General features: G+C 40.4%; 1 protein-coding gene across 1 annotated transcript in view; it reads right to left on the reverse strand.

Moving 5' to 3' along the window:
* BAHCC1 (BAH domain and coiled-coil containing 1) overlaps positions 1–26634 on the reverse strand; it is a 1784093-nt gene that overhangs the window by 205438 nt on the left and 1552021 nt on the right. Inside the window, exon 22 of the mRNA XM_044085068.1 lies at positions 3545–3620. Coding sequence (XP_043941003.1) covers positions 3545–3620 — 76 coding nt within the window. The remainder of the gene's footprint in view (positions 1–3544; positions 3621–26634) is intronic.

The following is a 26634-nucleotide window of genomic DNA, read 5'->3' on the forward strand; positions in this document are numbered from 1 at the left end:
TCAACAATTGGCTAAGTTTTTGGTGTCATTCCACAGGGATCCAATATCTGTCTGCTTGGGATAATATGATGGACAGGCCTCAATGCTTTGCCAGAGATGGTTTGCATCTGTCACCCCTGGGTTTCCGGATACTGTCTAAGGCTCTTGCCCCCTATAGTGCCTTTTTAGGCGATGTTCCAAAGACCAAATTACCACTGTAACAGCTATAAATAAATGCAATCTGAGGGTCATGCTGCTCAGCGCTAGAAGTCTAAATCTCACAATGCACTTGCTCGAAGCACTCCTCAAAATGGAGAACATCGACATTTGTGCTGTAATGGAGATGTGGTTTAAAGCAGCAGAAAGCACCCCTGTGCTACCAGGCTATAATTCAATCCACACCTTCCGGCCCCAGAACATGGATCGAAGCTCCAAAGGCGGTGGTGTCTCCATATTCATAAAGGATATGCACACCTCCAGACTAGTAGCCAAGCATAACACATCTGAGATACTTCAGGTACAACTAATATTAGGTAAGATGATGATTCAATTCGTAGCCTGTTATAGGTCCCCAACCGTGTCCCAAGACTCTCACTCCACGTTCCCAAGCACCCTGGAAACTATTAAGGTCCAACCCAACACTCTCATACTAGGTGACTTCTACTACCCATCCATCAACTGGGAAAACTACTCATTCACCAATACACTGGCCCAATGCTTCCTGGAATTCATCAATTCTAATGCCCTGGACCAGTTCATTCTTACCCCCACTAGAGGAAGCAACATCCTTGACCTGGTTATTATTAACATGGGCAACCATTGCTCTACATCAACAGTCAATTCCGCCCTGGTTAGATCCGACCACAAACTAATCACCGTGGAAGTCCACATCTCACCCCCACTCCCTGCAAAGGTAACCACCATGAAAAACTTCTCCAAAGCAGACTTTGGGCTCCTAAAAAACAGAAGCGGCACCCACGTCAATGGAAAATAGATGCATGACCGCCGAATCATACACCGATACAGTGTACGAACACATAAATAAATGCGTGGATCTAGACATACCCCACAGTACCAAGACACTCTCCTCCAAAAAAAGGAAGCCAATCTGGTAGTCCCTTGCCATTAATAAATTCTACAACAGAAGGAAGAAACTGTTGCAGAAAAAAGTCCCAAGACTGGAAAAACTCCCTTATTAGCCTCAACAAAAAAATGAGATCCCTCATCAAAACCTCTAAAGCCAGCCAGAATTGCAGCAGACACTAAAAACAACCACAAAGCTTTCTATAATTATATTAACAATCTTCCTGGCAATACCCAGGTTTGCTCTGAGGTACTGCACAATGGTACCTCCTACTGTCAGCCAACAGATATTGCCAACATACTAGCCGACAGATTCAGTGCCAACTTTACCCCTCCCCCCAAAGGACCAATCACAATACTAGAGGAATGCCAGGCACCCAGCATTACTGCAGCACAGGTTAAAGCTGCATTGTTTAAGGCCAGGAATACAGCTTCCATGAGACCAGACAATATCCCTAGATGTGTTCTACATGAACTACAAAGTGAACTGGCACCACATCTGTGTGCCCTATTCAATCACAGCCTCACCTCAGGCTTTGTCCCTACCGAATGGCGTACTGCTACAGTCATCCTTCTCTATAAAGGGGCAGCAACTACAGATCCAGGGAATTATCGCCTCATTAGCCTGACGAGCCTGATATGTAAGGCTATGGAGCACATCATCATGTACCTAATTAACAAGGGTATAGGAGTCTCCAAACTCTAGATCCCACGCAATTTGGTTTTGTGAAAGGCAAATCATGCCTCCTCAATCTGGTTGACTTCTGTGAGTCAGTCACCAGAGCTGTGGATGACAGCAAAGCAGTTCATACTACCTATCTCAATCTGGCCAAGGCCTTTGATACCATTCCCCACTCAGGAGCTACTGATAAACTCACCAAACTAGGCATCTACCCCTATATCACTAGGTGGGTTGCATGTTGGCTCACAGATAGAACTTACAGTGTGAAAGTAGTGGACTCCAAGTCAGACTGCCGACCAGTCACGAGTGGAGTCCCACAGGGATCAGTCCTGGGTCCTCTCCTGTTTGGCATCTACTTCTCAGAAGTCCAGGCCAACACGGAAGGACTCTAGTTGATCATGTTTGCAGACAACTGCAAGCTGGGAGCCATTATTAACTCCCCAAGTTATGCAGACATCCTACAGAAAGGTCTCACTGAGACCAATGACTAGTGTTGAAACCATGGCCATAAGCTTAATGCCAAAAAATGTGTCATCATCCCCTTTGGGAAAAACTCAGTTCCCACTAATTACCACATCGATGGGAGCCCACTGAACAGTGAAGGCATTCTAAGAGATCTGGGGACACAGGTTGACAGCAACCTCTCCTTCAACCACCACATTGCCAGTGTGGTCAGAAAGTCCTTCTACGTGGCACATCTCATTACCAAGGGTTTTGCATCCAGGAAGAAACAGGTCATCATCTCTTTCTACTCTTCCCTCATTAGGCCAGTCATAGAGTATAATACTCCATTTGGCATGTACCTCACTAGACACATGCAACAGCTGAAAAGGCCACAAATGCACCTGACGAAGAGGATCCTAGGCCTTAAACACATGTCCTACATGGACAGACTCAAAAAACTCCAGGTATTCTTTGTCTCATATCATCTACTATGAGGCGATTTCTGCTTCACTTACAATGTCTGACCCAGGTCTGTTAGAAATGCTACATATAAAGAAATCTAAATCCCTCCACACCACACACTCCAGACACCTCAACCTCATTGCCACAATCAACAGAACATGCTGGAGGGACAGGTTCATAACCCAGAGACTACCCCTGCTCTGGAATAGACTTCCCATACATGTTAAGCAGAGCACCTCACTGGCCCTCTTCAAGAGAAATCTTGATGAGTGGATGGGAAATAGAAAGTTTACCCTGGGGATCACTGCAGTGGCTCTACTTGATAGAAGCACTGAGGACTAAGTCGGGCAGCACAATGCCAGGGCACGTCTATAAGCTAGGCTTGTAAAGGCTTCAGGGCCATTAGCCTAGTACACACCTATGAACCTATGAACTAGTATTACCTTGTATTGGTTCAGACAACAGTTTTAATCCAGAAACATAACAGGCTGTTAACCCAGTAGAAACGATCAGCTATTTGACACATAATCCTTCAAAAATACTATTTTTGACTTAGGAAGATGGCATGTATGGCCCAACTGTCTGTAGTGTGAATGTTTACTGCATATCAAGCTTTTTAAAATTAATTATCTACTATGAAACAAGTGAACCATTGCTTACTTTCTTTGGCTATTATGAAACACTCTCCCATCACTAAAACTACAGACAGCTTGGTTGTAGTATTCAATCAGATGTTTCATTTAGCTTCTTCAGGACCAATTACTGGCAGTTCATTTCCCCAAAAGTTTCTCTGGGTTTACAATGAACCCTAATCTTGTCTCCTAAGAGTCCACAAGTCAGTTTTACTACATGACAAATATTTTATCTATGCTGAAAGGAAAGCACAGAACTTACTGCTTCCTGCAAAAGTTGCTCCAGAGAATAGATTCTTTGGCGGTTTCCTCTTTCACCTTCAATTACAACACCATAGCTGTAAAATGATAAACATTTCTCATTAAAAGGTTAGCAAACTTTTTTTTGTCTTTTTTAACATAAGCTATAACTCAAGAATCTTCTTCGACCAATTTTCATAAAATGCATGTTGCTGCCTTTTACATTAGTCAGAGGAATATAAGTGCATTTTTGGTTTAAGATACACCAAATCAGAACTTATATGTGGAAGAATCACTCTGATTTTAATAAAGCTGCAATGACTTTTCAAAACACTGACATTAGAGCTTATCATCACTCTTTAAAGGGAGCATAGTTTGTAGTGGCATAAAATACTCAAGGGCCAATGATTCCTTTTCCTTCTGTAACTAAAATAGGTGCATGGGTGACACATAAATTGTATGTTACAGAGCAAGATCAAACAGAATTTGGAATCAAATTGCATACATTACAAACAGTGAAGTCTGCTAGTAGAGGGGGTCACTGCTAATTAATGCTGTTTAAGTCACTTGTTATTAGCTATGTCAGAATACAAACATTATGCCAGTCCACTACAGCAAGTTTGGAAACGGACTTGGGTCTTTGGAATACTGAAAGGGAAGGCAAGGCACCTTGAAATTACCTAGTGAACTGCTGTGTTTCCCTGTAGTGTGGATACATCTGGGTGCAACTCTAGCAAATTATAACTGAAGTAAAAGTTCAATGTCAAGAAAATTATAAGCTCGATATGGCTACGATGAAGCAAGCAGATACATCAGCATATGCAATATGATGCCACTGCATATCTTGGTGAACCAGTAAGGAAAATGGTGACTCCTTGTCTGGCTGAGTGAACAGTTATTAAAGGGCCACTAGAAAATTGCAGAAGCACACAACAGTTTTGCACAGCACCTCATTCTGTCTCTCTTACTGAACAATTAGGGACCTGACTATCCGGGACCATTCGTTTCTCTGCAAGTCCAACATCTCCACCAATACAAGAACCACGGACCTAAATCTTTATCAATGGATAAATAAAACAAGATAGAAGCATAGATTTATAAACCAACACTCTCAAACTCTGAAATAAATTTCCTCAGCATGTTAAGCAGTGTAATTTACTATCTTCCTTTCAACATAAACAATATGACTGGATGGTTATCTGCAAATTTCTCCAAGATTAACCAGTACAGTCCTCCTGGAAACAGTAGGTATTGCCTGAGAGATTGTACTGACATGGCAAGTATGGTTATGAGACTCAATAACATTGGAATATATATCAATCTATGATTCTTCAAGGTCTATGAACCTCACAAGCAGTGTAAGATACATATTAGTAATCCATTCAGGTTTAATAACTTACAATGTTTAATTGTTATTATCTGTGACATGGTTATACTATTATTCAAGATGAAGTGTCTTGTGAATTTATATTATGCATGCCCATCTGGCTCAGCCTTTAGATATCTTACTTAACTCCATACTACATGATAGCTTTGTTCCTGCAACATGGAGAAAAGGCTAAAGTGTACCTAACATATAAGGCACAGGGTGGAGGATACAACTGTGGAGTATACACTGATATAGCCTGACAAAATTTTTTGGTACTTACGTATTATCGCAACCATATTTTCACAGTTGCGAAGAGCGCATACCTGCAGACAGACAACTGCCTGAAACACTTCAGCCAGCTGAAAATAGTCCTTACTATGTATGTGTCTTTCGGCTTTTCCCGGTTAGGGGTCGCCACAGCGGAACTCCGGTCCGCTAATGATTGGCAGTTGATTCTTACGTGCCGAGTTGCCAGCCCTGATGCACAACCTTCAATGAAGGTACGCCCATTCACACATGTCTCCATGCAGAAGACGCTCTAGCTGAGAATCGAACCGGACAGCGTCTTACTGTGAAGCGACAACGCTACCGCAGCACCACCACTAATATCCAAAAAGTTTAAATGACTTTCTGAAATGGAACACCTTACAAAATAACACAAAGTACCCACCCTGGTATCACTTGTTGGCATCCTGATAGTAAGGGATATGTAACAGATGTTTTCTTCCATTGTACGAGTCTGCATTGAGAATCAGGGATTTACACTTCTTCTGACATCCTGTCATGTTATAATTTATGCCATTTCTGAAAGTAATGTAACCTTTTTGGTCCATTTCTAAGGATTATCGCATTTACATTACAGCATTTGCAAGTGTTTCAGGCACTCATTTTCCTGCAGGAATGCGGTTTCCAGTTGTGAAAGTGAAATAATGCTGCGGAGCGGGGACCGCCTATGACAACACCGGGAAAGGTATTCCTCTGTTCAAAGAACAGCATAGTAAGTGTTTGAAAAGTACACCACCAATTTTTGCCACAGTAAGCATCACAGAAAGGGTTACAAGGAGCTTCATTTTCCAGATCCTCCTCCTTCCAACATGAAGGAGGATTGCAGTTCCCCTGCTGTACTGGTCAGTTTAGTACAGCACATGGTTGGATGCTGTCATTCTTTGTAAAAAAAGACACAATGTATGACAAACGGTGCCCCTCTTGCACTCGTTTGCAAAAGGGCCGCTTTCCCTTCTTCTTCGTGGTCCACTTGCACAAGAAAACCGAAACAAAGGCAATTCGGAGTTTACACAGCCCGTTACACTTACACATACAGGCCTGTCTTGTAAACATAATGAGTTACACAATGGAACAAATGTGGTTGCGATAATACGTAAGTACCAATTTTTTTTTTCAAGAGATATCTGCTAACCCTAATGCAGACTCCACAAAATACACCTGTAGTTTAAGAAAAGTCCTGCTACCACACTGGTGCAGCAAGAGTATTACACACGAGGGAAGACATTAATGCATCCCACTGCAGAGGATCATCCTGAAGACCAACTAGTATGATGTATATACATATGTATTTGATCTGCCTTACTTTGAAAGACATTTTACAGTTTACACAATGGTTGGGCAGAAGGTACAGCACTATTCCCCAAAACTTCAAAGGGTCAAAAGGAGCATGAACAAGTGCTACAGGGCAGAACATCCTGGAAGACAGACTTTCCAAAGGGATGTCTAGGGAAGTTTCTCAGTGAAGGTATGTATTAAATAAGGTTTACAGGTAACTACTAGGCTAGTTGCCCATATTGGCCATTTTTAAGCCTAGACAATTTCTCTCAAAATTGAGATTCAAACCCTGCACCCTTTGTCTGTGAGGTAAACATCTTATGCCAACACCCAACCCCAATGAGTAGGTGACCTTGGTGAAATGTCTCATCTGCACTGGCCAAGGATCTGTTAGCCATCTTTTGATAAACATGAAACAGTCAGCATCCTATTAATTTGCAGTCAAAAGAAACACAATGAAAACAAAACCCATGTTCTGGCTTTCACATTGTTATTTTATTTAAAATAATTTCACAGCAGACCTACTGCAAATGTCTTCAGAATTAATTCACGAAAAACACACATTTTCAATTTTTCTCATGGGCTAAACATGTAACACATACAATCACAAATGAATACTGCTTTTATAACAGACGATTTATTTTCCCTGAAATGGTAATATAGAAAAGAAGGAAAAGGCAAATCACTTCAGAGAGCATTTCAGAGAGCTGCTACTTGGCACCAAGAAATTCAACATGTGGATGTTGTTTCAAGATTTGTTGTCCCAAATGGTTTACTACCGGATCTCAAACTTTTTCAGCCATACCCTTAGTCTCCAGAAACAGATCTTCATGGCTATTAGAATATGTCCGGCTGATAAATTACAATATATTCAGTTTTCATTAGTTGTGAGTATGTCACTTCATCTTGGGATGGAATGCAACACAAAACCAGAATATGTCTTAAGTATATCATTACATAAGTGATAAAAAATGTAAGTATTTTTCTAGTAAAGTATTTCTTTTTTTTTCCTGGCTGTAACATGCCCTGGCTCAGAGTGTATAACTTGAAGCAGCCAAAGTGGGAGAGTCAGGCATCACATTGTTATAGTTCCCTAATGACTGCATTATAAACTCTCAAAGGGGAACTAACATATAGCCTTTTATATATATATATATATATATATATATATATATATATATATATATATATATATATATATATATATATATATATATACATCGACAAAAAATACTGCTCACTTCATCAAACCATTAAAAGCACAACTACCCAGGTCACTCCTTATATAGCAGCATCCAAACCAATTAAACAGTCAATTGATTAATTTCCTTCTAAAAGCAACATTCTATATAAAATGATTCCTAAATGTAACACAGAACAATATATGATGTATACAAATAAAAAATAACTGAAGTATAAAAAACACATAACTGCATTGTCTAAGAATACTGTAACAGTCTCTATCAACTCTAAATACAAAATATAAAATATAAAATCTAAACACATACTTTAATAATAAAACAATCTATATCAACTCCAGTGGCAGAGTAATAGCACAGGCACAAGAAAATAAATATGCAAAACGTAGAGAATGGTGCCTAAGGAAATAGCCACAGAAATACTATTGTAAAAAAAAGGGAGAACTAATACAGCTAGTCTTAGAAAAGGTATCTAAAAATGATTTCACACAGGGTTAGCTCACTACTAACCTCCTTGATTTCAGTACAGGTTTTAGTGAGGCTCTCTCATTGAGCCCCCTCCCTCGATCAGCTCTTAGCCTCATGATCCAGTTCATCTCCCTTCTTTGTGTGCCATTCCTGATATCACCTCCACGTGCAATGGGTAGAATAATATCTATGACCATACATTTAAAGTGATGGTCACAGCCCTCTGCTAACACATGCTTCGCTAGTGCATTGGTATTTAATTGCGTCCTAATGGCATACAAATGCTCCCTAATCTAGTTCTTAACTAACCTGTCGGTTTTACCAACATAAAATGATCTACAAGCATCGCAGACTGCAACACAGACCACATGGGACGTAATGCAACTGACTGAAAGACAAAAGGTATATTCATGTCCTGTATCAGGATGTAAAAATCTACCACTCTGTTCTATGAACGCACAGAAATTGCATTGGCCACATGGCCTAGTACACAAACTTGGTTCTGCTTTGTCTCATGCCTGTCAAAAAGTTGGCATAGGATCCTCTTCAAATTGGGTTTATTCTTGAATCTAAACTTTGGTCTATCTCCTACTATTTCTTTGAGATCCGTGTCAGTTAACAAAACACCCCAATGTTTATTTATGATGTCGTACACATTTGTATTATCTGTAGTAAAATACATAGGCATCCTAATCTCAGAGGAGGTAGCCATAGGCACATAACCTTGACTACCTTCATAAAAATTTGAATAATACAGACTAGCTCTCCCTCTTCTCAGCAAGTCCAACCCATTAAATCCTGCTGTAATCTCGTCATCATTATAGCCTCTCTTCATAAACCTTTCTTTCAAGAAATTCAGTTCGCATTCAAATCCCATATCAGAGGCATTAAGACGCGAAGCTCACATACCTTGCCCTCTGACAATATTTCTGAAGACATAGTAGGGGTGCATGCTTTGTCTATGAAGGAGGGTATTTCTATGGCACTTCTTCCCATAGACCCCAGTATTTATAGCACCATTGTCCAGTCTTTCAACATACAAATCAAGATATTCAATTCTACTCCTAGAAGCCTTCATAGTAAACTTCAGGTAGTCAGTCATGCAATTGATTCCCGACATGAATGTCTCAAGTTGAGCTACATCCCCAGTCCAAATGAAAAAGACGTCGTCCACAAAACAATGATAAAAAGGAACATATCTACTAAAGTCTTCCCTTGTAAAAAGCTTATCCTCCTTCCATAGAGCTAAAAACATGTTGGCATAGCTATTGGCACAAGACGTGCCCATAGCTACGCCATCACACTGTATGTATATTGTTTGATCAAAGAGGAAAATATTATTCTCCAGCACAACTTCCAAGAATAGGCAGATCAAGTCTTTCTCTCATTATAATCACTGTGCCTATCCAAATATTGTTTAATTGAAGTGACACCTATCCCATTCGGGATAACGGTGAACAGGGACTGTACATCTAGGGTCACAAAGATAATGTCCGAGTCCATTCATATATTATTGGAGAAACCATAAAGATCTAACAAAAACAAGATCTAACAAAAACTGTTTAGTATCTTTCAATACGACTGGATTCAGATCCAAAATAGGTCTGAGTAGCTTCTCTATGTATATTAAGAAGGGTTCTGTGCACCACCCTTTCCCTGAGACAATCGGTCTCATTGGAGGATTTTCTCCATTCTTGCGGATTTTAGGAAGCCTTTGTATTGCTGGAATCATAGGGCATTCAACCCCTAAAAATCTACATAGTTCAGTTATAACATGACTCTTTACCAACTCATCCAACATCCTATTAATCCTAGCTTTTAGGGTATATACCTCCTCAGTGCACATGACTTTATAATACTTTGTGTCACCTAGCATACTCTCCATAGAGCTCTTATAATCTTGCCTGTCTATAACTACCACTAACCCGCCCTTATCCGTGGGTCTAATCACTATCATACTGTCATTCTGTAGTCTCTTCAAGTCATTCTTTTCTTTAAAGTTAGATTGAACTTGCTTCTACCAGACCTTGCTTTGGAGCCAACAGCCTCAAACTCTTCATATACATCATCTTCCACCAATTTATAAAAGGCTTTCACCAAAGGGTGATTATTCGGTACATACAGGCTAGGTTTCTTACAACTGTTAATATAGCCAGTATTGTCTGCCCCAAAGTTAAGTCTCAACATAATGTTCCTACTAAACAATCTAACATATGTTAAGACATCTGTTAAATTATTATTACATGTTGGAATGAAATGTAATCCCTTATTCAAAACAGTTAGTTCATCAATGTCCAGTACTCGTTTGGAAATATTCCAAACTAAGCAGTCCCAACTTGATTCCACATTTTCTTGATCGAGAGATTGGACTGTCTCTCTGCCGAGTACTTGCGTTTCTGTCTGCCTCGAAATTGGTAATGGGACTTGGTGAAAACCCGTGGACCCCAAATTCCCATTACCCATACAGGCCTCTGCTGATTCAGTACATACCATTTTGGGACGTACATCAACTGAAGTAGTACTAGCATTATCAATTACAGAGTCATTCATGTTGTTGGGTTGGATACATACAGTTAATCTTTGTGAATTACATGTCTCTACAGTTCCTGCTCCTGCAGGTACTGGCTGTGAGATAGGAACTACTGCCCCTCTATCATCACCAGCCAAAATGCCCACATGAACATCAGCTCTATTAGAAGGAGCATTCAAAACATCATCTGCCTCATTTCTATCTTGTGTACCAACATCAGTTACCCTAGGCCAGGTAAAGACATGGCCTTCCTGGAAATCTCTGGCATCTCACTCAATTTTGCCCCTTTTCTGCTGAAGCAATCTCCTCTCAAAAACCAAGACACCATCCAGCACTCCATCTAGAAAATGATCAACCATAGAGTGAGTAAAGTGTTTAAACAATGCCTACTGCTGTTCTAATATAGAAGACTTCATAGTCTCTTCTTCCGGCTTAAAATAGTCAATGAGTAAGGTTAAGTACTTAAAGCTTACCTCCAGGTTAAGCTGCTGCCACTTTGCTAGAAGGTCAGGGTGTTGCGCTCCATACGTCAGCATTTTTTGAACACGCAACACTCTCGGTATAATTCTCCTAGCTAAACAAACCTTAAAGTGCTGCCTTTGAGTAGTCAGCCATTTCAATTTAATGAGGTCACCCTCAAGTCTATCCATAGCGTTTTTAACAAGTTCCAACTCCGACGTGTTCACAGATGGTTCCGCCTCTCCAGGTGGAATCTCATACAGAAGGAGGGGATTGCTGTCGCTCCTCATGCATGCTCAAAATATATCCAATTGGCCTTCACCACTTCCACCAGACCCAATTGGTCTATAATCCAATTCAACATTCGTAGAACTTCCTTCTGCCATGTCCCCGTAGAGTGTAGCAAGGATAAATATAAGGAAACCAACAAAAAACGCAACACCCTACAGGATAAATGACTTGCTGCTGTCGAAGAGAAAATGAAGTCAAATGAACCAAATTGAGCAGCAAAGGCAACCACGAACTCCAAGAAATGCCAGTACTCACTCTAATAAAAGACTTTTATTGTGCACATTCAGTAAGTGCTTTCACTACTCACTTCATCAGACCATTAAAAGCACAACTACCCACGTCACTCCTTATATAGCAGCATCCAAACCAATTAAACAGTCAATTTATTGTCTTCAAAAAGCAACATTCTATATAAGCTGATTCCTAAATGTAACACAGAACAATATATGATGGATACAAGTAAAACATTTCTGAAGTATAAAAAAGACATAACTGCATTGTCTAAGAATACTGTTACAGTCTCTATCAACTCTAAATACAAAATATAAAATATTAAACACATACTTTAATAATAAAACAATCTATATCAACTCCAGTGGCAGTAACAGTATAGGCATAAGAAAATAAATATGCAAAATGTAGAGAATGGTGCCTAAGGAAATAGCCACAGAAATACTATTGTAAAAACAAGGGAGAACTAATACAGCTAGTCTTAGAAAAGGTATCTAAAAATGATTTCACACAGGGTTAGCTCACTACTAACCTCCTTGATTTCAGTACAGGTTTTAGTGAGGCTCTCTCATTGAGCCCCCTCCCTCGATCAGCTCTTAGCCTCATGATCCAGTTAATCTCCCTTCTTTCTGTGCCATTCCTGATATCACCTCCACGTGCAATGGGTAGAATATCTGTGACCATAAATATATATATATATATATGTGTGTGTGTATGTGTGTGTGTGTGTGTGTGTGTGTGTGTGTGTGTGTGTGTGTGTGTGTGTGTGTGTGTGTGTGTGTATATATATATATATATATATATATATATATATATATATATATATATATATATAAAATCTCAAATACAGGGGTTCACAGACCTTTCACTACTGCAGTCTGTCATTCTGTTGAGAGGGGGTAATATGAATTCTACTCAGAATGCAGAATATAGCACTGTCCTGAATAGATCCTTTCTAAACTGTCATTACATTAGAAACAAAAATCCTACTTTCCTACTTATTTCTCTGAAAAAAGGTACTTTTTAATTTGTAGCATGTTATAAGTCAATGCCATATTACAACCAGCTAAACTGTTGGAAGTAAAATTTAGCACTGATCTGTACTTCCTTTCCCTCCAACACTATACACAATCTTAACTTTCCTGATCAGTTGTGTATTGTGCTGTGATAAAAGGTGTTCTTGCACTTAATTCTGTGAATACTTTACAGTCAGTTTTAGCTGTAGGGGAAAAAGGGTTTGGAGTTAACCCACTCACTGTAAAATAAGTAAGTAAATATATAAATTCACAGTCACACCAGCAACTTAGATTAATGGCTTGTTAGTCAAACAAAATAAGAATACTGTCACTATTAAAAAGCAATAAATACTAGCGAACCGACACATGGGCAGGTTAAAATATAAAAACTTTTACTCTTCGGTAAGCGCTTTCACAACACAAGGTTGCTTCTTCAGACCATTTTAGGTCTGAAGAAGCAACCTTGTGCTGTGAAAGTGCTTACGAAGAATAAAAATTTTTATATTTTAACCTGGTGTGTGTCGGCTCGCTAATATTTATTGCTTATAAATATATAAATTGTTAAATTAAATAAATACAAATAAATGTGCAGTTGCACTTCCTGTGTTGTCATTGGTCTATCTATGTGTTAATCTAAAGGGTCCTGAGCTATCTGCATACAGAACAGGAAATTCCATTGCCTGCATCCTCCTTCTGGCCTGTCTAGATTTTATTTGTCTTAAAATAGTGAATGACAATGAAATGTAATAGATATGTAAATGCTCACCTTCAGCAGATTTTCAAGAGGGCCCACAGTTGTTTCTGCGGACCTCATTTGACATAAAATTTTTGCATTCTCTAGCTCCCAAAGTTATCCTAGTGCATGTTGTGACACTGCATGACAGAAGCTAGATGGTACACCCAGCTCAGTACTCCCCAGTTCTGACCCACACTGAAACTGAACGTGCACAGCTGTTACAGATACAGAAACACTAATGCAATTCAATAACATACAGCCATTCGCAAGGCAGAATGAGGGACCAATCAGAAGGAGCATGGGTGGCAGGAGGTACCAAATGCATAGGGCACTTTTGAAGATCAGCTGATAGGGAGAGTAACTATATATTTGCTATCCATTAAGGGGGTCACTGGCTACTCAGCTGGGTGAATTTTGAAGCATTATGACAAAAAACAATGAAGCAGATGCCACATCAGCCAAAAAGCAAGTACTCAGAAAGCAGAGTCCTGAAGCATGGAGGTGCCAAATGAAGGACATCTCCTGGAATCACCATCCAAGTAGTAGTGTTTGGTGAATGTATAAGCCAACAACCAAGTTGTTACAGTACAAATGTCCATGAGCAGCACAGTCTTGAAACAGACAGTGAAAGCAGTGACACCTCCTCCCCAATGGTGTAGATTTTATTGCACTAGCCAAGTGGCAGTTAGCTTACTCATAACAAATAATAGTTCCCAAACCCTGTTGATTACATTATCTGAGCTAGATACTCCTTGCCAGCAGCAAAGTAGACAAATAGCTTACTTGTGTTCCTAAAATGTCTGGTCCATAATCCTGAACTCCTGCACTTATGCAAGATAAAACTTTATCTGATGGTGCACGTCAGGGTTGAAGGACTCTCAGTCCTATACAAACAAAATGACAAAGTAAACAGATCTTGGGCCATTTCTGGGTGGAAATTTGATGAACATACAATTCTTGCAGAAGACCAAATAGTTTCAAAAAAATTTGTGTCTGCAGCTCCAAAATCATTTTAGCAGAGATAAGTCCACAAGAAACAATCTTTTCCACAAGGTAAGTACAAGTCTGCCAAACCAGCCAGTTTGAATGAAGGCAGACAAATATTGGCAATCATAACATTCAAGTTGCAAAGAGGAGTAGAGTTTGGAAAATGCAGGTGAAGATGCACAGCTTCCTCAAGGAATTATTTGGCAGCCCTACACTGCACCAAAGTTCTGTCCTGAAAACTGAAATGCAGGGAGAGATGGCAGAAACGTGCACACTTATGTGAAATAGCCATGAAACCAGTAAAATGTGTTTTAAAAGATGAAGATCACCTGAAAACTCGCTGCCTGTGGATGGTAGGGTGATTCTCCACCAAGTCCAGCAAACAGGAGGCTTTCTTGTAGAAATAGCTGAGCAATGTCAGCAGGTAAACGTCTAAAGGATCATCCAGGCCCAAACTAAATCTGGGTATTGCCAAAACTTAGGGGAATTTCTTTGACTTGTATAAGGAAGCATTTTGTATTGTTCGGGACCTAAACGCCTGAAACTATATAATTCTCAGCCATCAAAGAACAAAAACATTAAGATCTAGTCTTTCTCCTCTTTGTATTGATGAGGCCCACAATCTGAGGGAAAGGTGTGACTGCATACATAGATGCTTCCTGCACTTTATGGCTTTAACTAGCCCTTGTCAGGCTACATAGCTAGGATTTGGTCTTTCCATTACTCCTTTAACTTCTACTTTACCTTATTATCCACCTATCTCCCTCATAGCTTTACTATTGTACATCAGTAACCTCCCCTTCTTCTACACTTTACCCTTTCTCCTCTTCTCCTACTGTATGCTTTTACGCTAACCTCCTCTTACCTGATACTTTTTTCATCACTGGTGCTCTCTGGCTTTATCCTACCCCTTCTATTTAGCTACATTCGTATCCCACCTACCTTACCTGTTTAGCTGATTGTCTCCTTTCTTATCTCTCCTTCAGTGGTTGTTACCCGCTCCATTCGCCCTGCGGGCTCACTCCGCTCCCCACCCTACCCCCAATTCCCACCCACCCCTAGGGGTCCTAACCTTATAGCTCTCTAGACACTCCCCTTTTTCCCCACTATCCTATCATTCTCTTTCCCGCTCAACTGTGAACCCTCCCCTCTACACAACCCTCCCGTCCTCTCACTTCCTCTTTATCTACTTACCCCTCCATCCTTTTTACTAGCATCCCTCCACCTCTACTGGTACTACTTTCTTCTATCCGACTTCTCATTTTACCTATCCCTCCCCCTTTTTAAACCCTTTAATAGTCATTGTTCCCCTCCTACTATCTCCTACCTACATATTGTACCTTTCCACTACAATCTACTTCTACCCTGACTCTCTCTTAAAAAATGGCTCCCTACCGACCTACCCTGCCTGTACTCTCAGTTATTCTCCCTATCATCCTATTCTCTGCGTACCTTCTGACCTACTTGGAAAACCCACTTAATATCCAATCAAACTATAAACAGAGACATACATCCTCTATCTACATTTCTCTCACCTCTTTCTTAAATTCTAATTCCTCCCCTAGCTACCTTCTACCTAGATTCCACAGACTCTCTCACCTCAACTATACCTTACCCTCAGATAAAAAAATGAAACTTCTAACCCTTGTAAAGAGTAACCTCTTAACCAAACCACCTAATCCTACCTTACAAGATGGTGACATCCACCCCAACCCTGGCCCAGTATACCCTTCCTCTTTAGTATCTAGCCCTAGCCTTAATAATACCTTCCTCATAGGGCATCTTAACATTTGAAGTATAAACAACAAAGTTCCCTATCTTCATGCCCTTCTTGACACACACTCTTCTGACATTCTCTGCCTCACAGAAACCTGGCTAAAGCCAGTCACAAAAGATACCGAGATCTTACCCCAAGGCTATAACATAGTAAGACTTGACCGTTCAAAACGGAAAGGTGGTGGAGTAGCAATTCTATTTAAAGATCAGCTTAATATCTCCACCCTCCCAGCCTGTCCAACCCAAGATAGCAAAGTAGAAGCCATCATTACTAAATTCCAGTTAAATGCCAAAAAATCCCTATACATCATCTGCATATATATGCCTCCAGGTAACAACATACCTATCGTTGAAGACTTTCTCAGTTGGGTTTCTACCACTTACCCCCAAGAAACTATTATTCTAGGAGACATTAACATAGACTGGAATATTATTCATGCTGACAATCCCTCCTCTCATGTTAACCTAAATGGCTTTACCCAATCCATTACCTCTACTACAAGATTTAACAAACCCAGCAAGAAATAAAGTATCTTAGACTGGATACTCATAAACAAAGTCAACATTACATATAACGTAGGAACCATGCCAGATGATATTAGTGACCACTGTTTAACTTATATTACAAGAGAAAAAAATGATTGTTTAAACCTCCCCAATATAAAAAAAAATACGCTCTACCAAACACTTCAAAACAGACCTATTTCAAGCCGAACTTAACGCATGTAACTGGAATCCCTTAAAGTCACTTCCTATCGAAGACGCAGTATTATTCTTTAATTCTACCTTCCTATCCATTCTTGATAAACATGCTCCAGAACGTACCATCAGAATGAAGTCTAATACAGCCCCATGGCTCTCTAATGAAACTAAAAAACTAATCCACTCTAGAAATAAAGTTTGGACTACATGGAGATGCCATAGAAACAGCTCTGATTTTCTTCACTTCCGCCAGCTCAGAAATCTGACCAAAAAAGCAATAATTGCAGACAAAAGAAAATTCTACTTCAAGAAACTCATTCAAATAATTCAAAACAATTCTGGTCATCTGTAAATAGACTCCTTTCCCCAGGAACTACCAAAACTCCTGCCCCACTCAATGCTGACCAAGACACCCCTTACCTAACAGCTAATGCCTTTAACTCCTTCTTTTCAGAAACTATTCAATCTCTTGCTAAACAACTGAACACCAACAACTTCTATCCTCCTAGTAACCTAATAGACACTACCTACAACTTCTCTCTACAACCTATCTCAACCTCTTTCATCTACAGACTTATTTACAAACTAAAACCATGTACCCCCTCGGCTGATAAAGTCCTTTCTCTTTATCTCCAAAAGGCAGCTAAAGTAATTGCTTACCCTATATCCATACTAATAAATAGGACAATCCAAGAGGGAATCATCCCTGATATCTGGAAAGTCTCCCATATCATCCCGCTACACAAAGGTGGCAACTCTCTTGAATTCTCTAATTTCAGACCAATTGCTCTTCTCTCACCCCTAGCAAAAATTATGGAGAAATGTATTCACCAGCAACTTGTACAGTATCTTTCTTTACATAACATTACAGCAAATTGCCAACATGGCTTCAGACCACACCATAGTACCACCACCGCCCTCCTCTCCTTTGTGGATACTATCAACAGGAATCGCAACAATAACCTTCTCTCTTCTGCTCTTTTTATTGATCTATCCAAAGCTTTCGACATGGTTAACCATCCTTCTTTAATCAATATCCTACAATCCCTCTCATTTGATAACCCAGTTATTAAATGGTTTACTTCATATCTGAGCAACAGGCAACAAGCTGTTCTATGGGATAACCATATTTCTTCATTATTGCCAATTTCTATTGGAGTCCCTCAGGGCTCTATTCTTGGTCCGCTTCTCTTCTCCCTCTTCATTAATGATCTTCACTCAGTTATCCCTCAAGCTACCTGTATTCAATACGCAGACGACTCCACCATTATTTGTTCAGCATCTTCTCCTATAGAACTAAACTCACTGACTCAAAATATCTTCAATACAGTAGAAACATGGTTTACTAGATGGTACCTCCTTCTAAATGCCAAAAAAACTAAACTTCTCCTCTTCACCCCTACCTCTCGGACCCCCCCTTTAAACTTCACTATCACTTCAAACAATGCCACTGTCATCTCTCCCGACACAACAACTAAACTTTTAGGAATAACCATTGACAATAATCTCACTTTTGATCAACACATCAACAATACCATTAAATCAGTCAACAGAAAAATAGGATCTTTATACCGTATTAAACTATTTCTAACCCCTTCTACTAGAGCTAGAATTGCCCTCACCCATCTCATATCTACTCTCTTTTACGCCTCTCCTATTTTCACCAACCTTAAGAAAGCTAATCTTAACAAACTAGCTACTTGCTATAACAGCATTGCCCGCTTTGCCACTGGAAACCCCTATAGAACCCATCACTGTCTTAATTTGAAACTTTTGGGCTGGCTAGAACTACAAAATTATCTTATAATCTCACAACTCACTATTGCCCACAAAATACTGTACCAACCTGACAATACCCCTAAACTCTCACAACTTTTAATCCCTTACAATAATCTTAACTCCCTACGTTCCTCTTGTAAACTTTTGACCAGATCAATAAAGTCTAACAACTACGCTGGCGACTCCTTATTCACTAATACTATTGGTAGAAGATGGAATCTGTTACCTAGTGATATAACACTGATCACATCTTTTCCTCTTTTCAAACAGAAACTCAAGCTATACTTCCAAAATCATTGGCTCTGTTCCTGCAGTACACCAGACTGACATTCTTCCCTACCCTTTTACTTTACCTCCACTTTTTCCACTCCTCTTACTTTCAACTTGCCAATCCTTAACTTACCCTGTCTCTTGTACTCTATTTTATTCATTTTCTATTGACATTATTTTTCTACAGCCTTTATCCTATAATTATAATGCTCCGTAACTGACTATGTATTTTTCTTTGCCTACTGTAGTTTTTATGTAACCTGTCCTTTTTGGACATTTTTCTATTTTAGTCATTTGTTACAAAGAGGTTTACTTTGTTCTATTGTGCTTTTATATTTTCTGTGTGTGGAGCTTTTCTCCCTGGGCCTCTACTGAAAATGGACATATATCCAGCTAGACTAGCCCGGTCAACAAATGTAAAATAAAAAGTTTTCTAAGCACAAACTCCAAAGCAAAGGCTTGCTACATGCAAGATGGAGCCTGCCAAATGTACCAAACCTCTCAACTGCCCTGACTTTGTCAAGAGTTTTGCTATGTCCGTTTGAAACTTTGTGACTTTCTGACAAAAACATTCAGGTTTATGCGGTCTAAACAGTGCCAAATATTACAATAAAAGACTTCTTGTTCCTGAGAAAACTCAATAAAATCCTCTTGTTATTCAAACTTACACACAAACTGCATAAAGACATAAAAATTAGCCCTTATCTGGACCTTTGCTTCCAATTAATTCTGACTCTATCCCTGATTCCTAATTAAGTGTTCTGGAGAAGTACGTACAATAAAGTACAGGTGAATACATTTACTTATGAGATTACAGTAACAGCAAATCTTAATTATTGGTTTAGCTCACTTTATTTGCTCTTGTTAGGCAGCATTTTTTTCAGTTGTTCTTGTATCCATTTGAGGACTTACACTGGTCAAAGCTCAGCATTCCACATAATACTAGCTGATGCATGCAGCTGTAATAGCCATCATTGCTACAAGCCTTCTATTCTTCTTACTGCTATGTTTCTTACCTGTGGCTTTCTTCTACTTCCTTCATATTCTATCTCATGTGCTCTTTAAACTAGCCTCCACTTGCAGTCTACTGTTTACTATGTCAAGAGTGTTCCTGTTATCCTCAACATTATTCAGAAGCAAGTACTCGTTCTCCCTTCTGAATCATCTTTTTCAGTCTGATACTAACCCTTATATTCAGAGATCCACAAAGCATCAAAGCTTGCATCACTATTACTCAACAACAAAATGTTTGTAACAGACAGCATGAGTACTTAAATGCTCAGGTAACAGTGGGGTTTGGGGGGCATGAGTGAGCTGACATGGTCCTTGATGCATGCAACAAGTTCTCTACCTAGTTAGGAAATTCCTTCTTAAAAAAAACCCTAGGTGCACATATGATGCTTGAGCTTCAACTCTTCTCTCACCCGTCTAACAGATCAAATACCACATTAAAGAGGGAGGGCCCATCTATAGGCTTCCATCAGGAGTTGGCAACATCCCTTGGATTGTCAGAATGATTACAGGCTATAGAACCTGGTCATCACAGGGAATAAAGACTGTGAGGCTGTTCTCTCCCTGGAGAGGGAAGGCCTGCCTATAGGGTCAAGCAGAATTCAGCTTGGTACCTCTCTCTTAAACAGGGAGAATGAATGGAATGAAGACATTCCTGGAGACTTGGATGGACATCACTGGTTCGTGGAACAGGGAAATATAAACTGAACTACAAAAAAATTGTTTAACTTCTTCTCTAGGAGGCTGTGTGATCTAAGTAAGCACAACACTTTATACAACTCAAACTGAAACACACTGCTTCTATGTTTAATAAGCAACACAAGTAACTGCCAATTTGTGCTATTAATGCTGAAGCAATTCTTTTTTACAAGTATTAGCAATATAAGCAACTCAGTGTAAGCCTGCTTCTATAACACAGCTTCTATAATGCAAAAAAAAAAAAATCCTTTTAGTCTGTTTAACCCTGAGGTTCACTGCTGAATACCTGCATATGTATCTATGCTTCCTCATATGGTTTAACACTAAATATTGTACCCTCCACATCAATAATCTCAGGTATAAACATTAGAAGTGCATTCAGTCCTCCAAGTGTAGCTTGATCATTTTGTACAAGGCAAGGGTTACTTCCTTGCTTCTAGGGGTAACTTCTTGCCAAACAGTGCAAAATGTTACCAACTCCTATTACTATTTTACCTGCATTTTAATCAAAAACTGAAAAATAACTAAATAGCAAGTGCACTGTGCGTTTTAAAAGGCAGTCTTAATCTGCACATAAGCTTTCCACTGCCACCCCAAAATTAAATGTTTGTGCTACAGAAGCTTACTTAAGCTCTCCTGAGCCAATGGCAGCACATATCCTGTGCTAACTGCTACACAAAATGTGATTTTAATTATTGTGACTCCTCAGTGAGAGATTTCTGAGCTGCACCTTACTTTAAAAGCATCCACTCATGAGTTTACTTTTTACTTTCTGAAGCATGTCAGTTGAGGGGAAGTATCACTTCACACACACCACTATACATAAAAAGTACAGTTGCTTACACTTACCATAAATGTAGATGCTCAAGTGTATTCACTGTTGCAGTCATCACATTTGGGTTATCCCTGCCAGGGTAGCCCTCGGCTGGCCAGAATACCAGAGACTCAGTATTTCTGTGTTGGTTGCTGTTGCTTGAGGACTGATGTCAGGTCGTCAGTGGAATAAAGTAAGGCAGCTGACGCCATTACATTGTTTTTTCTTGCCCTAACCTGTCAGGAGCCCCCAAGTAGGAGGCCAGGGTCTGGTGGAAGAACCCCACCAGTGGAAAATAAATACCAATATGTCCTTTGTAAGGAAAGGAGAACAATAAGGAAGAATGGTAATAAAAGGAGAACGAGAAGAAAGGAGGGAGGGAGGGAAACCAGGACTGCAACAGTGAATACACTCGAACATCTACATTTATGGTAAGTGTACACAACTGTACTATGTTATTCGTGTTTCACTGTTGCAGTCATCACATTTGGGTTGATTCCCAAAGCTGAGGAAATGGGTGGAGGCAGTCAAGGAAACTAGGGGCTGGCTAGGATACCCTGCAAGACTGCAGAGGCAAACCCTGCCCTGTATTTGGAGAAGAGAGGCAGGTGGTAATGCTTGGTAAAAGTGTGAACAGATCTCCAGATGGAAGCATCCAGGATGTCCCTGGTGGGGACTCCTCCAAGGAAAGTTGTAGAGGTGGAGGCTGCTCTGGTGGAGTGTGCCCTGACCCCCTTGGGGGAGGCTTTCCATGCTGTTTGTAGCAGAAATGGATGCAATGTGCTATCCATTTGGAAATGGTTTGCTTGGAGATGGCTTTGCCTTCTGCCCCTGTAGCAAATCTAACCAGCAATTGATCCAGACTTTCTGAAGGATTTAGTCTGGTCTAGATAGAATCTGAGCTGTTTGTGCACATGTAGAGAGTGAAGAATCATTTCCCCCTTGTTCTGGGGATTAGGAAAAAAGGTGAGCAAATGAATGGATTGGTTGAGAGCAATGATGGAGATCACCTTGGGCAAGAAGGATGGGTTAGTTCTGAGGGATACCCTGTCTGCATGGAAGATGATGAAGAGTTCCACAGCCATGAGCGCTTGCAGCTCAGAGACTGTTCTGGCTGAAGTGATGGCGAGAAGGAATGCTGTCTCCCAGGAGAAAACATTTAGCTCTGTAGAAGAAGCTGGTTCGAAAGGGGACAGTGTGAGCTTTTCCAATACAAAGTTAAGGTCCCAAGCTGGTGTTGGTGCCCTTCTGGGTGGCCTCAAGTTCCTAGCCCCTCTTAGGAACTGTTTGACCAAAGGGTGGGAGAAAAGGGGCTGCTAAGTGTAAAAATGAGCAGAAATAGCAGAGGCATGAATTTTTATAGAGCAGAAACAGAGGCCACTGTGTAGTAGGTCAGCTAAGTATTCCACAATGGGAGGGAGGGAGGGCTGCGCCGTACTGGCTCCCTTAGCCTGGATCCAGGTGCAGAACCTTTTCCATTTATCAGCATAAGACTTTCTGGAGTTAGGGCGTCTGGCCTCACGGATAACATCCAGAACCTGTTTACTGAGGTTGGCAGATTGGTTCGGGGTTAGGGAATAAACCAAGCCGCCAAATTGAGTGTCTGCAGTTGGGGATGCATGAATTCCCCTTCCCTCTGGGTCAGGAGGTTTGGAATCTGAGGAAGATGCCATGGAGGCAGCGGGGACAGGCTGTGCAGCAGGGGGTACCAGTGTTGCCAGGGCCAGTCTAGAGCTATAAGAATGGTCCTTGGCTTTTCCTCCCTTATTTTGAGCAGTAACCTTGGGATGAGAGGTAGGGGACGAAAGGCATAGACCGATAGATTGACCCAGGGGAAGGACAAGGCATCCACTTTCCAAGCCATGCAGCGATGCTCCCTGGTGCAGAATTTGCTGAGCTGATGGTTGGTGTTGACAGGTTGACCTTCGGGGTTCCCCATTTCTGAGTTATTAGGGTGAAGGTACTTCTGTTGAGTTACCACTTGTGTGGGTCCAGAAGACTTCTGCTTAACTGGTCTGCCAGATAGTTGATAGAGCCAGGTAGGAATTGTGCTAACAGGTGTAGTTGCATGGCAGAGGCTGTGTGCCAAAGGGTCAAGGTCAGCCTGCATAGAGGGTAGGAGTGAGTCCCTCCCTGCTTGTTGATTGTCTGTTTTGATCAGGAGAGCCCCTGGAGAGAGAAGGGGCTTGAAAGCTATCAAGGTGTGCTGCACAGCCATCACCTCTTTTTGACTAATGTGCAGAGGGATTTGCTGTGAGCTCCATTGGCCCTGTATGCACCTGCCGTCCAGGTGTGCACCCCAAGCATAGTCTGATGCTTCTGGGGTGAGGGTCTGAGTGGCGGGGGTGGGGTGGGGAGAAAGGCAGTCCCTTGTTGAAGGAGCATGCTGTTGCCCACCAAAGAAAATCTTTTCTGAGGCAAGGAATGATAGGTAGAAGAGTTTCCAGGTCTTGAGAGTGTTGACACCAAAGGCTCTTTAGGTACCATTGATGTTTCCTCATATGCAGTCTGGCATACGAAATGAGTAGTATGCAAGATGTCACGAACCCCAGAGGTTGCAGGATCTTCCTTGCAGTTAGCTGAGGCCTGGTGGCTAGCTAAAAGAAGTAGATTGTCAAGAAAATGTGCTTCTCTGGTGTAAGGTATGCCATCTGGGATGCTGTGTTCAGACTTGCTCCCAAGAAGATTATCCTTTGGGCAGGCACCTGCTTGGATTTCTTTTCATTGATTGTGTACCCTAGAGAGGTTAGGAGGGTCTTTACAAAGGCCAGGTGCTTGAGCAGCTTTACCATGCCAATAAACTGAAACATGACCAAACTAGGAAGAAAACCAGGATGTAATCCCTTAACCAGAACGTCACTTTGACGAACAGACCAAAAAGGCACCAAATTAAATAAAATAAATAAAACCACTGTGAAACGAAGGTCTTACTAAGCGCTTTCACCTTTAATACACCAAAGGCTTCATCAGAGTAATACAAAGCAACACCAAGTAACATCTACATAGATTAAATAAGAACTACGTCATACACACTCCTCCCATTTGAACCAATACTGTTTCCTAATGGCGTTGCAGCTCGTACAGCTTAATTATACTGCAATATACACACACAAATAGAAATTACTTAATGATTCTTGTAGTAATACACTGAATATATGATGATAAATATAATATTTGTAATAAATAAACAACTCTCCAGTATATGTAAGTTATGTTTCATTAGCTTCAGAATAGAACATACATATTCTGATGTGCACTGCTGTTTATTTCTTATGAACCATGTACTGTATACTGATTAGTGCCTAAAATGAAAACATGAGGGACACATTAATAAACGGTGCCTAAAATGAAAACATGAGGGACACATTAATAAACGGTGCCAAAGTTTGGAAAGGATAACTGGAAACAGAAAAAAATGCAAGTAGTAGGAAGGTGGCAAAAGACAGGGAGATTTTGTGAGTTAATTTCTAAGCATCAGCTGTGTGCTGCTCCTGTTACCCTCTGCTACCTGTTGGGGACAGACCTAGTATACAAAACTAACCGTAGGAGCTGAAGCTTTTTTTATTCTTTATTTCTGGCTTTATACAGCTGCACATTGCTGTCTTGTTATTGATATCTAATTCAGGTGAGCAGTTTGCCCACTGCACCATGGCATTACTTCAGTGAAACAGCAGTCATTAATATCTTATTTTAAGTATATGAAAAAGGACATGGGTTTTCACGTCTATGAATTTGCTTTATCTACTCTTCTTTCTTTTTGGGCTCATTTAATTCAACTCTAGATGAATAGAAAAAGCAAAACTAAGCATTTTAAATATATAACTCTCACAATGTCAAATACTCCTGAACATGAGGGGCTGCAAGCTTTTAAATACTGCTGCAAATCAGATTCAAGCCCAATGACCCAATGCCAAATGACCATACACTTTAGTCTTGTTTACATTACAAATCCTTTGATGTGAGTGCAGTAAACAGATTTGCCAACTCACTGTAACACGTTCAAGTAATGTTTCATACTTCTGAGTTATTCTGTCTGACAAAAATTCAAACAGCTTATGTTTAAAGTGGAACTTCCTCTGCAGCCCTGCACAGATGCCGTACATTACTAAAATACTATCAATAAAATACTATCAATCTTCCGCGGTGGTGCAGCGGTAGCATTGTTACCTCACAGCAAGAGGTTCTCCCGTTCAATTCTCGGCTTGGGTTGGGAGTGCCTTCTGTGTGGAGTCTGCATGTCCTCCCCGCGGTCGAGTGGGCGTTCGAAAGACATGCGTTGAATGGGCTTGCCTTCATTGAAGGTTGGGCGTCGGGCTGGCAACTCGACACCATAAAAACTAACTGCCAATCATTAGCGGACTGGAGTTCCGCTGTGGCAACCCCTAACCAGGAAAAGCCGAAAGACAAACAACAACTAAAATACTATCAATAGTATAATCTGGTTTTGTATGTCTTCTTGTCTAAGAAAACACAAATAGGGTAGAAAATAACAGTAGTACATACTGGTTTATAAGTGATATACCAATGCGTTTAAAAAAAAACAAAAACAATAGAAATAATTACTGAAAAAATGGAAATGAATTAGAATCCATTACTGGCAGAGAACCACAATGATGAAAAGAAAGTGCAGCTGAGTATGTGTACATTTCATGAAAGTAAATCTTCAAAAATAGGTCATTGCAACTCATTAATCATGGGCTTTCTCACTGGTGCAGCCAGTTTCCACAAATGTGACATCTCATGGCAGACATGATCAGTAAAAAACAACAGATCACACTGAACTCTCTTCTTGCTGAGCACTACCACCAGAGATCACAAGTCCTGATCAGTGAGCAGTACTATTTTACTATCTTCTTACTGACTTGGAGATCATGCATGCAAGCAAGGAGGAGGAGAAACACATGGTACTTCATACTACCAATTGCTTCCTCTTCATATTTGTGCAGTATTAGAGTATGAGAAACAGGAGGTATGGGGTGCAGGGGGCTTGCTTCCCTTCTTGAATATACTACTCGTACTTTTTTTTTTATTATGATATTTTGAGCAGTATGTGGTAACACAATAAGTGATTCTTTGTGGAGGTGGTGCACACTTGTGTGCAAGGTTGTTCCCTGGTGATTCAGTCACCGCAACTTGCTAAGTCTGTGTTTTTTAACAGATGAAATGCAATGTACTAGCTCACAACCATGTGTCATATGACAAACTGTTCTGTCAC

This window comes from Protopterus annectens, chromosome 10.part0 (assembly GCF_019279795.1).
Source record: "Protopterus annectens isolate FY-2018-M chromosome 10.part0, PAN1.0, whole genome shotgun sequence".
NCBI classification, from domain to species: Eukaryota; Metazoa; Chordata; order Ceratodontiformes; family Protopteridae; genus Protopterus; species Protopterus annectens.